The following is a 15741-nucleotide window of genomic DNA, read 5'->3' as shown; positions in this document are numbered from 1 at the left end:
CTTGAGGCTTTTTTTTTTTTTTTTTTACTGCATTATTACATTAAAAGAAATAGCAACATGGTTAAATGGGACATTGGGTTTCCACTCTTCACCTTGGAGAATCTATAATATAATTATTATTTTTTTAGTGCTCCCTGAATAAGCAATTTCACAAAACAAAGGTTTACGTATAGTCAAAACAAAGCAAAATAAGACTTTAAAAGTGCACATACGCAATTCTTAATATTTAAAAAATGTTTTTGTGATAGTTGCTTGAGTCCATTGTTAGTCCTGAGCAGTTAAACTGTCCACTGTTTTTCAGAAGAATCGGGCACATTTGGTTTTCTAGCATCTGCTGCATATATAAACCCTTTCCAGCATTGACTAAGATCCATCTTTTCATTGAAGCCAATTAAGGGACTCATAACTATTCAACATGGTGTAAATACTTACAGATCCTCAAGAAAGCAACACAAATAGGAGATGGGGTGTACATTTTTGAATAGGGTGGTAATGGGAAATTGTTTGAAAAGGTGTTTTTTTTTTTTTTTTTTTTTTTTAATTTAGTACTGGGGCCTATACCATGAAGCCGGTTTAGGTGGCTAGCCAGCTATGTTTCAGCTTAGTTTCCGCCAACCCTGGGTTTTAGGTACTATGAAAGTAGCTCGGCTTTAATCGGTGTTCGTTGCCATGGTACTGTGATGAATAAGGAAATGATTGGAATTTAGGTGGGATTAATGTACACGCCCCTCTTAATCTAAACGAATGAGTGTTGCGTAATTGACTTAAAGGGTACAGCTGATGTGGGAGGAGTTGATGATTATTTAAGGATGTTGTGAGTACTGCTCGAGAGAGATTCGGGGGAGCTCTCACTTGTGGGGAAACGCCAGACGGCCGCTCGGGATGATTAGTGTCTCCGGCGGTGAAGATAGACAGTCAGTGGGGGGTAAATGTGACAGATAGTTAGGGACGCGACTTCGGGCTAGGAGAGCTCCTACTCTGTGTGATAATTGCAAACAATAGAGAGTTTGGAGAACCTGATACGGTCAGCCGAGTGACGCGACCGAAAGGCTCCTGGGTATCCTCTTTGCTGAACCTCTTGGATCCTCTTGAGTCTGCCTGCTGACCAATGGACTGAACAGAGATTTCCTGTGTATCCTTCTCGCCAGGACGTGAGCTCGTCTACTTGTGGATCAATATACTGAGCAAGGGGGGTAATGTGTTTTATGAGCTGACATTGTTTTAACCATTAATAAAGAGTTGTGTGTTAACTGCCATCCTAGTGTGCTGGTCTCTACCTCTCCCGAATACTGTGCGGTTGTTACACTGGTGGCAGCGGTGGGGTTTAATCCCTAACGATAATAAAACAGCCGGACGATGGGGTGCAGAGATGGGCACCGGGATGTGTCAGCGACCCCATCTACCTCAGCAACTGTTACGGCACCTTCGGTTTTAGCCACAGCTGCATCATCAAACGTGTCTATGGCACGTCCGGTATTTATGCCGGAGACCTTTACCGGCACGGGTCGGGAATGGTCTGATTGGAAGGAACAGTTTGAGATGGCAGCTGTGGTGAATAATTGGAATGACGGAATGAAATTTATGGCACTTTTATTATCGGAGCGCGCTCGAGATATTTATAGTGGCCTTTCATTAGAAGCCAAACGTAGCTATGTTTTATTGAAAGACGCTTTAGGTAAATGTTTTGAACCATGTGAAACTGCAGAATGGAATCGTGTTAGTTTCTCGTCCCGCAAGCGCATGCCGAACGAAACTTTACGTGAGTTTGGTAATGCGCTGCGGAGGTTGGTGACTAAGGCATATTCTTCAGTAGGTGCAGATACACAGGATTTATTGGCTAGAGATCATTTTATCGCGCATGTGGGAAATGGGGAGATTCGTATTCAATTACGCAGTGTTAAACCGATCACTCTAGAAGAAGCCATTAATATTGCAAGTGAATTCGAACTTATTCAAGGGTTAGAACAATGTACGAGTACCCCTGATGCTCGAGTGCGGGGTTTACAGATGTCTGCGGCAGAAAGTAAGGTAGATGCGCTGACGGAGGTGGTGGATGCGCTCCGTAATGAAGTTCAGACGTTGCAAAAATCTGTTCAACAACTTTGTGAGGCAGTTCCAACATTAAGAAATCGCATTGTTGAACCGTCAACTATAAGTGGGGTTGGGAAAAGGCAGGTGCAACCTTTAGGAGGTGGTTGTTGGGAATGTGGATGTAATCGGCATATTAGGAGAGACTGTCCCTACGTGCAGGGAAACGGGAGGGGGCAGGCATTATAGGCCAAATGCCTGCCCCAATACAAGATAATTTTTTTCAGTTGGCCCCATCGGTCCAAAGCAGTTCTGGGATTTACCTTGCTGCTAAATTAGGTGGGTGTGACGTCAAACTTTTAGTCGATACAGGTGCACAAGTCTCAATAATACCGAAGCAGAGGTGGCTTACTATAACGAATGGCGGGGCTCACCTTGAACATCATGAGGGCGTGGTTAGAGTGGCCAATGGGGGGAGGATGCCGATTTTGGGTCGCTGGCAAGCGGTATGTCAATTTGATTCCCTAACGATCATTACAGAGTTTCTTGTGGCAGATTTGGAGCCTCAGGAAATTCTGCTTGGCTCTGATTTTTTGCTAAAATATGGCGCTATTATTAATCTCGATCAAAAGAGCTGTCGGTTGATGGGAAAACAGATTCCCCTCTTGTTTGGTAATAAAAATGGTATGCAGCCCTGTGACGTGATCGTGTACGTTGATACAGCTGTTCCACCCCGTAGTGAAGTTTTGATTACAGGAGCGGTGGAGGGAGCGTCTGATAGTTTACAGGGCATGTTAGAACCGTCTTCCTCCCTTTATAACATTTTGCGACCTTTTGGTGGCAAGGGTAGTGTGTAGGGTGGAGCAGGGTATTTTGCCCGTTCGTGTAATTAATGTCACTGATGACACTCATATTTTAAAGCGTGGGATGAAAGTGGGTAAGTTATTTTTTGATGTTGTGGTAGAGGGAGAGGACGTGGCGATGGGTAATAGGCCTACATTCTCTGTGGATATGCTTATAGATCAACTAAACTTACATGAAAAGGGCTTTGGGGAGGCTGAAACGCGTGCGGTGCGTGAGTTATTGTGTAAGAATTTGTCCGTTTTTAGTGTAAATGACGCAGATTTAGGGCGGACACAATTAATTACGCATCAGATTGAGACGAAGGATGCCAAACCTAATAAATTACCCATGCGCCGTGTTCCCCTTCATCTACAAGACGAAGTGACGGAGCATATTAAGGAGATGCAGGTAAACGGAATTGTACAGCCGTCGTGTAGTCCGTGGGGCGTGCCTGTGGTCCCTGTACGAAAGAAAGACGGGACCCTTCGATTTTGCGTTGATTATAGGCGGTTGAATGATGTAACGCAGAAAGATGCGTATCCGTTACCGTGTATTGATGATGCGTTGGATAGCCTTGCCCATGCTCAGTGGTTTTCCACTCTTGACCTGGCCAGTGGATACTGGCAGGTCGAGGTGGATCCTAGAGATAAACATAAGACCGCTTTTGTAACACGACAGGGGCTATTTGAATTTAATGTTTTAAGTTTCGGGTTGTGCAACGCACCGAGCACATTCCAGCGCCTTATGGATTTGGTGTTGGCGGATTTACAGTGGACCACGTGCCTTGTTTATCTAGATGACATTATTGTTTTTGGGAGAACATTTGGGGAACATCTACAACGGCTGGATGAGGTCCTTTGTAAATTACGGCATGCGAACCTGAAGGTTAAACCATCTAAATGCGCATTGTTTGCCACTCAGGTTCGTTATTTGGGGCATGTTATATCAGCTGATGGAATACGAGCGGACCCAGTTAAAATAGATGCGGTGAGACAATGGCCTGTACCAAAGAATCAAACTGAAGTTCGGAGTTTTGTGGGGCTGGCATCTTATTATCGGCGATTTATTGAGGGGTTTGCTGAAATTGCACGACCATTACATCGCCTCACAGAGAAAGGACGGAAATTTAAATGGGATGGTGAGTGCCAGCGGGCGTTTTTACAGCTTAAAACAGCCCTGATGACAACGCCAGTTCTTGCGTACCCCGACCCGCACAAGGCATTTATTTTAGACACTGATGCAAGTGATATGGGCATTGGTGCAGTTTTGTCACAAGAGGTGGATGGCTTGGAGCGGGTTGTGGCGTATGCTAGTCGAGCTTTAACGAAACAGGAACGTAGGTATGCCACCACGAAAAAGGAGTTGCTTAGTTTAGTGGTATTTACTAAGTACTTCAAGCATTATTTGCTTGGGAAAGAATTTATATTATGTACTGACCACAGCTCCTTAAGGTGGCTTCATAATTTTCAGGGGCTGGAAAGAACAGCTGGCTAGATGGATCGAACAGCTGGCCAGTTTTCAGTATAAAATTGTGCACCGCCCCGGGAAAAAGCATGTTAATGCGGATGCGCTTTCACGCTTGCCATCATTCGGCGCCAAGTGCGAAGGGTTTTCAGATCCACGTTCGGAGGTTAGTGCTTCGGTCTGCGCTGTATGTGAAATTGCTCCTTCAGGGGAGATTGAGGATGAGTTGGTGGGGGCGCAGAAGAAGGATGCCGTTTTACAGATTGTAGAACAACTATTGTCACGGGGGGAGGAGGGGTGTGCTGAAGCACAGACCAAAGCGGAAGTGAGAGGGTTTTTGCCGGTGTGGGATCAGTTGGAGATTGAGCAGGGGCGGTTAGTGCGTAAACCGCCCCTTAATACAGATGCTGCATCAAAAATTCAGGTGGTCCTTCCGAAGGTGATGGTCCCGGAGGTTTTGAAAATGTTGCATAATTCTGCTACGGGCGGTCATCTAGGGGTGCAAAAATTGCAGGCGAAAGTGAAAGACCGGTTCTATTGGCCCGGGTGGTTTGAGGATGTAAAGAAGTGGTGTAGGGAATGTGCAGAATGTGCATCTCGTAAATCTTCAACGCTGAACGTTCGTGCCCCTTTGCAGCCTTCTTTTGTTTCTCGGCCTTTTGAACGTGTTGCGGTAGACATCTTGGGCCCTTTGCCCTTAACTGGAGAGAAAAATAAGTATATCCTGGTAATTGGGGATTATTTCTCGAAGTGGACAGAAGCGGTCGCGCTTCCAAATCAGGAAGCAGTGTCCATAGCGAAGGTTTTGGTACAGGAGTGGGTGTGTAGATTTGGGGTCCCACGCAGTATTTATTCGGACCAAGGTCGAAACTTTGAATCAAAGTTATTTACAGAGTTGTGTGGTTTGCTGCAGATGCATAAAACAAGAACTACAGCTTATCATCCGCAGTCGAACGGGATGGTGGAGCGGTTTAATCGTACTTTGCTTTCCATGCTATCTTTGTTTGTGGATAGTAACCAGCAGAATTGGGACACACTCCTGCCATATGTTATGATGGCTTATAGGAGCAGTACACATGCTACTACAGGGTTTTCGCCATATAAGGTTCTGTTTGGACGAGAGATTGTTTTGCCAGTGGATGTTGTGTTGGGAGTAGGGGAGACAGAACGTTTTGATTCGGCAAATGAGTATGTGGAGAAAGTGGCTGAAAGCTTGTCTTCGGTAGTAGAGGCTGTAAAAGCTCATCAACTGAAAGCATCAGGAAGGCAGAAACGATATTTTGATGTAAAAGTTTCCCATCAGTTTTATACAGAAGGAGAATTGGTGTGGGTGAAAAATAAGGTGCGTAAGCGGGGGCTGTGTCCGAAGTTACAAAGGCATTTTGTCGGGCCGTTTGTAGTCATTGAGCGGGTTACGGAGGTCCTGTATCGAATAGCCCCAAAAGAAAAGGGGTTTGAGCGAGTTGTGCATTTTAATCGTCTTAAACCGTATGTTTCTACTTTACCTGCAGGAAGGCCGGAATTGCAGTGTTGGGGGGGGTCGAATGTCGGCTGTGGATGGGGAAAGTAGTATGCTGCACCCTGACCCTGCACTACTGGCTGATTCTACACTGCACCCTGACCCTGCACTACTGGCTGATTCCACACTGCACCCTGACCCTGCACTACTTTCGGACGCTGCGCTGTCTCCTGACCCTGCGCTGGATGCTGTGATGCCTTCTGTTTCCACCCTGTTGCCTGCCCCTATAGTGGATGTGCCTGCAGCCCTTTCTGGTGACAGCTCTTGTGTGGCTGTACCTATTGAATCTGTAGGCCGCGAGTCGTGGTATGGGACAAATAATGGATTTGCTGAAGGACGGTTGTCGCGGGCTAGGAAGGTACCGGCCCGGTTGTTGGACTATGATTTATTGGCTTGACTCGAGGACGAGTCCTTTTCGCCTGGGAGGTGGGTAGTGTGATGAATAAGGAAATGATTGGAATTTAGGTGGGATTAATGTACACGCCCCTCTTAATCTAAACGAATGAGTGTTGCGTAATTGACTTAAAGGGTACAGCTGATGTGGGAGGAGTTGATGATTATTTAAGGATGTTGTGAGTACTGCTCGAGAGAGATTCGGGGGAGCTCTCACTTGTGGGGAAACGCCAGACGGCCGCTCGGGATGATTAGTGTCTCCGGCGGTGAAGATAGACAGTCAGTGGGGGGTAAATGTGACAGATAGTTAGGGACGCGACTTCGGGCTAGGAGAGCTCCTACTCTGTGTGATAATTGCAAACAATAGAGAGTTTGGAGAACCTGATACGGTCAGCCGAGTGACGCGACCGAAAGGCTCCTGGGTATCCTCTTTGCTGAACCTCTTGGATCCTCTTGAGTCTGCCTGCTGACCAATGGACTGAACAGAGATTTCCTGTGTATCCTTCTCGCCAGGACGTGAGCTCGTCTGCTTGTGGATCAATATACTGAGCAAGGGGGGTAATGTGTTTTATGAGCTGACATTGTTTTAACCATTAATAAAGAGTTGTGTGTTAACTGCCATCCTAGTGTGCTGGTCTCTACCTCTCCCGAATACTGTGCGGTTGTTACAGTACCTTACGCTGCACGGCTAACCTGCTCCGGGGCAGGTTAAGTTCTGGATTCGAGATCTCAGACTGAAGTTTGACCAATCAGCTGTGAGCAAAGAAACATATAGGTGATGTAACTAATTCCCAGTGTTTGTTGCAATGGCTTTACATTTTCTTTCAAATCCTGTGGACATCTCAGCGCAAATTGTTAGACGAGCACATCGTAGAGAAAGAGTTTTTAGCCGGACAAAATCCCCTTGCCTTTCCTGATAGTTAATACAGTACATGTTAAGCATTATTTTAAATCTTTTATTTTATTTTATTCGGTTATGATAGGATTCCCTATAGAGTCATTGGAGCAATAGCCTGCACACATGTTGCAATCTCCACTTCTCTAGGAGAACATGAGGCAGATTGTGTTAATAGAAAGTCTTTTCACAGCCTTATGTTCAGGTAGAGATTATGTGAACATGTGAAATTATTATTTTCTGTGAGATGAATCTTTAAATTAATAGTAAAATTAACAGATAACAATCTACTTTCCGTGAGTTTGTTGTGTCAGCGCTTTGAGGAAAGCTAGTTAAATTTGGTACAGTACAGCAAAACCTACACAATAACCCCCTATCATGACCCTCATGTGTCAGTAAAACCATAGTAAAAGTTAGAGATGATCTTTGGCATCCTAAAGGCACGTTTCAACTGTCTTCGGCGCTTAAGAGTCACCAGAATGGGCATCACAGATAGTGTCTGCATGTGCCATTCTGCACAATATAGCCACCATAGAAAGGAGCCAGAACACCACAGAAAGCTTCTCCCCGATGAAACTGACCCGAACACACTTGACCACCCAGCTGGTGCAAATGTAGTTGCAATCACCATACAATATTACACTTAATAAAAGCACATTGAAACTGCAGATAGGTCTCAAACTGTTTTATTGGTTTTGTGGGATGGATGGGGGAGAAAGAAAGCAATAGAAAGTTGCATTAATAAATATTCATGCTAAAGTGTTACTTGGTTAAATAAGTTCACATGCTGAGATCAATTTAATCTAGCTGTTACATATATTTTTTAAATGTGGAGCCTCCTCAGCTCACAGTCAGGCTCCTTTAGTGTGCAGTCTAGCTCTATAGGCTCCTTTAGTGTGCAGTCTAGATCTATAGGCTCCTTTAGTGTGCAGTCTAGCTCTATAGGCTCCTTTAGTGTGCAGTCTAGCTCTATAGGCTCCTTTAGTGTGCAGTCTAGCTCTATAGACTCCTTTAGTGTGCAGTCTAGCTCTATAAGGCTCCTTTAGTGTGCAATCTAGCTCTATAGGCTCCTTTAGTGTGCAGTCTAGCTCTATAGGCTCCTTTAGTGTGCAGTCTAGATCTATAGGCTCCTTTAGTGTGCAGTCTAGCTCTATAGGCTCCTTTAGTGTGCAGTCTAGCTCCATAGGCTCCTTTTGTAAAGGGCCCTGACTGAGTCTGTTTCCACCTGAAACATAATTCCACCACAACCATGATCATTACAAGTTTTTGGGAGGCTAATCAACTCACAAAAAGTTCCTTGAAAGTTCCTTGACAAACACCTGTAATATGTCAAGGGTTTTAAATCCTTACCTTGTTCACATTTCTTTTGAAGCCTGTTGAGGTAGAGGCTTCAGTTTCTGGGACAGGTTGTGAAAAATCCTACAATAAAAGAGATGTGTAACTTGGGCCAGTCCCTGTTTTATGCCACACATTGAAATGTTTGCCTTAATAAAAAGCCCAGTGCATTCACCTCAGCAACTGTCCCAGAACACAGACAGAGTGTCTTCCTCATTTCCTCCTCCCTGATAAATAAAAGTAGGCCAATATGTTTCTGGTGTTCTGTCTGCTGCATACTGACCTCTGTGTGGGAGACTGGGTGTGTGTGCTGGCTTCAACGGGGACACTGCATTTCCCTCTACTGCAGAACATACAGTCAGCCATATTTAAAACTTAAAATAGTAATGTATCGCACACGTACCCAGTGTTACTTGCTTCGAGGAGCCGGCACCAGGGTCAGATTGTACAGCACCTGTAATCCCATCCATAATCGGCCGTCCCTTATTCCTATCAGAGCCAACTCAGTGTATTCTGGAGGAGTGGCCCTCCACTGGTTTTCTGAATGTCACTCTTTTTTCGGTTTGCCTCAAACAAGTCTTAATAAAAAAATAATAAAAGGTTGTGTGTAAATACTTACTATGCTACTTTGATTATATTTTTATATTTTGTCTTTATCAGCTGCCAAGAACGTTTGGAGTTGCATCTAAAAATCAATGAATATTAATCTTTATTAGTATATACATGCACATTTTTTTATATATTATAAAAATATAGGCTATATTTCACACACACATACATTCATAGCCTATATATACATCATTTTACATGAATAAAGAACGTATTTATTTAGCTTACACATTAACACAATCAGCAATCTTTCTCCAACAGTCTTCTCTTGCTTTGGCAGCAGAGACCGTATTGTTTCGAGCTTGTAATACATATTTAAATTCATCGTAATTCTGAATGACTAGGCTTGTTTGAGATGAGCAAAATCTGCGCAGAACCGATCACCGGTGATCAGCGCGAGATGCATGCCGGTTAGAAATGTGTCCGAGTGCGGTCCGCCTTGCTCTGATGTCATGCTGACGTATGTCAAAAAACTCTCGCGACTGCAAGGCGCACGTGTCGGATTCTGCAGTCGCGCGCAGTTGCTCTCCACCGACTGCGCTGATCAAAAGCATGATGGGAAACGACTTGCTGACGGCACAGCTTAATGCTCATTGGTTTAAACAACCGTGATGTATTGTTCTCTTTTAAAATGTTTGATTTTAAAACTCTGACATCATGTTTTATGTGTATAAATTATGTGTGGATATTCCCAAACTCTCTGACAGTGCGATCTATGTGATGTAATTTTTTTTTTTTTAATAAAAACACATGTCTGTATTAAAGAAAAAAATATTGATAAACACGTAGGCCTATTTAAAATGGAATTAAATAAGTACTTTGGGTGTCTTGTTCATTATATTTTCATATAAAAGCAACAAAACTTAAATTACATCCAGTTTATTACACCATGCACGAGCGTGAATCCCGTGAATCCCGCGATATCCACCTTTGATCTCACAGGTGTCTGATCCACTGCGAGAAGCGAGATCTGTCCGGCTTGCCTGCGCTTTTTTCACTCCTCCCCTCACTGCAGCCGCCTACTCTCGTATACATTTCAGGCGAGGCAAGGCGCATCTCAAACAAGCCTATTATCTCTTACCTCCGCAGAAAGAAAATATCGCTCTCGCTCTATCCATATCGAACGCGATTGGTTGTTCGGTGCCAACGTCACTTTGGTATGTGCACGCGCTCGTGGAGTAATCATAGCTTAAGATCAAAGCCTGAGTTGACAGAGAAAGTTGATGAGCTGCGTCATGGTACCAATAAAGCCTGATTGCATCGGTTTGGTTTTGTCAACTCAAAACTAATCCTGTAACTCCGAGTTTGTTCAGCTACCTACAGGCCCCTGCTCTCTAGAAGCTTAAATATTTCAGACAAAATATAAATAGAACATGTACAAATTGTACAGTACAATTTACCCTGATCACTAAGTATGAGTCAAGGTTTGCTTGCAACTTCTGTATAGTTTTGCATGAGTCCTTGAAATGTAGACAGGTTTAAATCTAATCTAACTGTATTTTTACACAAGTATTTGCTCTCTGGCGCCGCTCAAGTGGCGGATCTGCAGAAGTGCAGTATTAATCGCGTCTAATGGGCGTGTACCGGAGCGCAGATTCAGCACTAGAGACTGATGAGCTGAGCAGGAGACGCTCTTTGTGGCTTGATGACAATAATCTGTCGAATGTATTGTGGGGAAAGCCGTGAACAGAAGCTGTGAGTGTTCCAGATGACAACCACCACCACTTATCAAGGCATGGATCCGACCGGGAGGAGCAGCTCCAGGTGCTTATAGATTAGCCTATGTCTACAGGATAACTCAAGCGGTTGTAGCAAACAGCAAATTATTTAAGATTTATAATGGCTAACGGTATCTCAGGACGTTATATGAGATGAAATATGACTGACAAAAGACAAAATTATTCTCCAGCTGAACGATATTGTCTTAAAAACGGATGGCGATGCTGATGAGAATGAGCACCATCTTCGGTACAAATATTGCGTTTGGGGGGATAAAATGGTACCCCGTAGTAGCTCAAAGGCAAAGTGTATTGAATTTTAAAAAGACCTTCAAGGCAGGATTTTGGTTTATACATGCCTGTTTTATTGTACTAACATGTGCATCCCTCTGGCAGTGTCTGAATCTTGTTAGCTTGTTAGACAGCTTTTTTGGAGAGACACCAGAGGCGCGTGCAGCATTTTTGAGACATGCGGTCGCTTTCCAAGTCTGATAAATGCATAATGCTCCAAAATTCTGTCTAGGTAGGCAACTCGCTAGGCTTTGTGACACGGCCTCTGACGGCAGTATTTTCAAAAGGACAGCCACACAATTAATGACTTAATTGTTGAGTAATTAAAACATCGAATTTACTGCACTGTCTCAGTTCGTACATTTGAAGAGTCCCTCACCACGCTTTCTGAGTACGAGGATGCGTGAGCGCGCGCGTGTGTGGTTAAGGTTGGGTGCGGTTCAGCTGCTGTAGCCTAGTAAAGAATTATATTACTACAGTTATATTATATTGCTCCCTGTTGTATCCGTCTTATCGTTTCATTAACTGAATGCACTAATGACGTTTATCACTAATCACGTTTTCAGTCGGACTGGTGGAGGGATTTTGAGTGAGATTTATTTCAGCATGCTTGCGACAATATCAGCTCAGAGCTTTCAAGCTGTCTTGGCATAAGAACAGTATGAAAACTATGTCCATTTACAGAATATAATTAAAGTAAGAATAAATCAAATTCAATCAAATAATAAATGTATGTGCAATTAGGAATATTTAAAAAAAATCTTTATAAAGCAACAAGGTTTCTTTTTTCTTTCTTTCTTAAAGGCAAACTCAACTTAATCACTTAATTTTACTCAACGTTCTAAGTTGTTTTATTCTGTTTTATGTGACCCTCATGGGTCTGTCATTTTGGATTGATGTTGCCCACAACACCTTTTTGCGATGTTGGGGTACACAGTATGTGACAAAACAAACACTTAAGAAATCAAAAATAAAAGCTGAACTGTATTCCACCAAAAAACACACAAAAAAATATGAACTTTTAAAATATAAGTAAACAATGCGCATAAAGACTGTTAGTGTACAATTAGTGATCGCTGATCGGTTAAAGTTCCATATGACTACATATTTTTAATGTTTCTTTGTTTTCCATCTCAGAGTACTGCGTCCACCAGGTGGAGGTTCAAACATCTGCTTTGGCAACGATGAAGACAAATCTGTGAAAAAACACAAAATGGCATCTAGTATATTTGCTGAACCCGAGGACCCGCATGCCCATCGGAGGAACAATCCACCAGGTGCTGATTTTTCTTAATCATGATTCATGTCTCGTCTTTTACTTTTTAATAGTATTCTAGGCAGTGTTATTCCCTTGCATTTGGGATGACTAAACCTTAGAGAAAATGATAAGAAATATTTCAATTATGGTTTTATGAGTATGCACTGCTTTAAATGTGATTTTTTGTTTCAGACAAGCTGCTGGTGGAAGCAACAATAACTTTATGTGACTCACTTTAGCATGTGTGATAATGAGCAACCAAATGCTGAATGTGTTTCAGTTCCACATTTAAAAACTTGCTAAGTCTTGCTAATTCTTAAAGGTTCTGTGTGTAATTTTTTGACCGTACCAAAGCATACAAATACAGATATTTAGGAAACATGCAAAGTTCACATACTTGTTTCTCGGAAAAATAATAAATCAGCCAGTTATTCTACTTTGAAATGTGTGCTCCGTGACGGAATGTCCTTTTTTGTTTTGGTCTTTGTGATCCCGCCCGTTGCCAATTTACCCAATAGTATTTCGACATCCGGGTTGCCAGTTTGGCGGAAAACACAACATTATTGCAGCCATGGAACACCGCAAATGAACTGGGTCAGAGATCGCAGTATCTACCCGACCTAAAAAGCCTCAGCATCCATCTAAAAAGATCTATGTCCAGAGGCATATTAAAACGCGGATTAATCAACTCATCAACTTACAGTGTGAGGCTCGTCGGCTTCAATTGTCAATTGCGCTCATTCCTGTTGTGTGTCCCTCAATCTGGCAACCCGTGTGAGCATAGAGTCTTGTGGAGGAGGGGGCGGGAGAAACAACTCTCTGTTTTGAATTTGGACTGCAGTACCAATTTCAACCGCTAGCTGTCAACATTACATACTGCACCTTAAAACAAATGACATCGATATTGAATGAAATTACAAATGATAACTAATGTCACTTCTTTACATAACATTATTTTGTTCTTAAATCTCTTAAAATGCTTAAAATGCTCTTTAACATAATTTTATGTATAACAAAGAATAAAATACAACTTGTATGCAAGTATTCTCTATTGTTTATGAGATCAATGCACAGATACTTTTACAGTTCTTATTTGTTTGAAAGGTGGGAAGCCTACAGGTGTGTTGTGTGGAGAGCCATCTGCCCCGCTCAGAAGATGTACTGCTCAACCAGTCAACCAAAGTAGCACCACACTCGACAATGTACCTGTGGTAAGATATAGAGACAAGTTCAGTCATTAATGAGTGAAAACAAACTTGTGACCCTTGCTTGGATCGAAGTTCAGACTGACTTCAAAGTGGTTGCATAATTTGTAAATGTTTTTTTTTTTTATATCTATTACTGAGAATATGCTTTATTTTTGCACAGAATGGTGATGAAGACTCAGTCAATGTTGGTAAGTGTTCTAACCATTCATATAAATTTGCATCATTGACACCTTTTTTTTATTAAATAAAATGACGTGAACCTATTATGAGCATGTTTTTAGTTAGTTTCATTTTGAGATTTTTTTGGAAGGCATGAAGTAAAAAATGTCAGGGTAAATTCATATCACAATGTCATAAAGCTTTTGTCCAGCAAATCAAAGTTCTGGCCTTAAAATATCCAATAATTTAATCTTTTTTTATGACAAGACTTAATGGCAAGGTTAGTTCAGGTTGTAAAATGTCACGTGGTGCATGTGGTGTGTCCCATGTTACATACATATAAATAACATCTTAACTATAATATTACATAATAAAATATTGAATATTTTAAAATAATGAATAGGAATACAGGTCGCCTACAATCTTGCTGTCTCACAAGGGTGAGAGTAACTGAAAATGTGGCAAAAATATACTAGGAAAAAAAAATAAAAAAACATTTTCTTTCCATTTATTTTTATTGAAATGATAAAATGATCTGATAATTAATTAGTATTATTATGTTCACAGATAGCACAGAAGAACCTAAAGCTGTTCAGGAGCAGCATGACACACCAGCTCCACCTTGCCTCTCTGCAACAGAGCAGCCTGCAGCTGGGCTTCCTTCTGGCCGTAGAAACCCACCAGGGGGCAAATCTTCTCTCGTCTTAGGCTAAAGATTTGCTGCACTTAAGGATAAGATCTGGGCCTATGTGAAACGAGCATCTCAGAGTAAATGTGCTGTTCTGTATTCAGTGCTCATCCTCTGCATAACTGTATTCATAAGCCACAAAGAACTGATTCAGATCAGGGCAATTTAGTCAGAGAGGCGTGCCACAAATCTCTGAGCTGTGATTCATTCAAAGAATGTCTTTGAATGTGTCGAGTGTTGGTCTCTCAGTCTTGCATCGACTAAAGACCCCTTAGGAAAAACAAATCCTGTGTATGCACTGCTACTCTCAGATACTACAAACCATAGGCCAAAATTTGCCATCAAAGTTCTCAACATTACCATTTAGGAGGTTAAACTTCATTCACATAAGCCTAAGAAATGTCTCCCTGATTCAGTGTTTGTCTCCCTTTTTCTGTATTAAGTTTTTGTCAGCATTTTATGAACTGTGGTGTTTAATTTGTGGTGCCTCAGACCTGCTGGTTAAAACACAAATTTTCACATCTATCACTGCAGAAAAAAAAGAAAGAAAAAAAAGCTGAAACATCTGTAGTAAAAAAAAAAAAACAATGTAACACTGATATACTGATCGCTGAAGAGATGTTTACAAAAGAACAACAAAAATGCAATGAGGTTTAACAGTTACATATTAAATCATTGCCTGTACTTCAGGTGGTGTGGGTAGTTGGCAGAGCAACAACATGAGAGTGCAATGAAATACTGTGTTACCTTCTAGTCACTAAAGTGACTTTTCTGTGCCAGAAAAGGTGCATGTGAGCAAGCTATTATTTATTTGTGTTTGTTACAAAACATAAAGTTATAAAATATGTACAAAAATACAAACAACAGCCACAGTGTAAAGCCATTTTATCTAATAATTCATCAAGTATTCCATATTCACCAAAAAGATAGAAAGTTATTGCCTTGTTATTTTTGACGTATGCCAAAAAGGTGCTGTATTGTTCTTTGACTTCTTGGAGGAAGTGTGTAATAGAGTGTTCATTTTTTTTATGTACATGAGCTTTTCTCAAATAAAAAAAAAAAAATGTCTTTGTCTGTGTTGCCCTGAGAATAGATACAAATGTCACTGTCGTCCAACCTAAGTAAACGCCTTAGTTACCAGTGTTTCTTCTAATTCTCCATATACACAAACTATTGTATTATAATAGCGTAATATAATAGGCTATTATATAGCCTAATATAATAGTGTATTATTACCTGTACTATGAACAGGTGTGTTTACATAACATAGTTATAGCTAAGTGAAAGTGAAAGCAGCCCATGGTCACGAACACGATTACTGATCTATAAATGA

The 15741-nt window shown here is 41.8% G+C and overlaps 1 protein-coding gene across 1 annotated transcript; it reads left to right on the top strand.

The window, feature by feature from the left end:
• The first annotated feature begins 10643 nt into the window (after positions 1-10643).
• On the top strand, positions 10644-14967 carry jpt1a (Jupiter microtubule associated homolog 1a). The gene is made up of 5 exons (XM_056246203.1): positions 10644-10850; positions 12233-12372; positions 13458-13564; positions 13722-13749; positions 14288-14967. The coding sequence occupies exons 1-5, from the start codon at positions 10795-10797 to the stop codon at positions 14431-14433; spliced, it is 477 nt and encodes a 158-aa protein (XP_056102178.1). The 5' UTR covers positions 10644-10794; the 3' UTR covers positions 14434-14967.
• Positions 14968-15741: the final 774 nt, after the last annotated feature.

Source organism: Rhinichthys klamathensis, unplaced genomic scaffold (assembly GCF_029890125.1).
Source record: "Rhinichthys klamathensis goyatoka isolate OS25496 unplaced genomic scaffold, OSU_Roscu_1.1 h1tg000036l_1, whole genome shotgun sequence".
NCBI lineage: Eukaryota > Metazoa > Chordata > Actinopteri > Cypriniformes > Leuciscidae > Rhinichthys > Rhinichthys klamathensis.
This window is presented reverse-complemented; position numbering and strand designations above follow the sequence as displayed.

Coding starts and splice junctions, on each gene's coding strand:
- jpt1a (XM_056246203.1), top strand. CDS start 10,795: ATGACAACCACCACCACTTATCAAGGCATGGATCCGACCGGGAGGAGC. Junction 10,851..12,232: donor ACCGGGAGGAGCAGCTCCAG/GTGCTTATAGAT, acceptor TTTCCATCTCAG/AGTACTGCGTCCACCAGGTG. Junction 12,373..13,457: donor TCGGAGGAACAATCCACCAG/GTGCTGATTTTT, acceptor TTTGTTTGAAAG/GTGGGAAGCCTACAGGTGTG.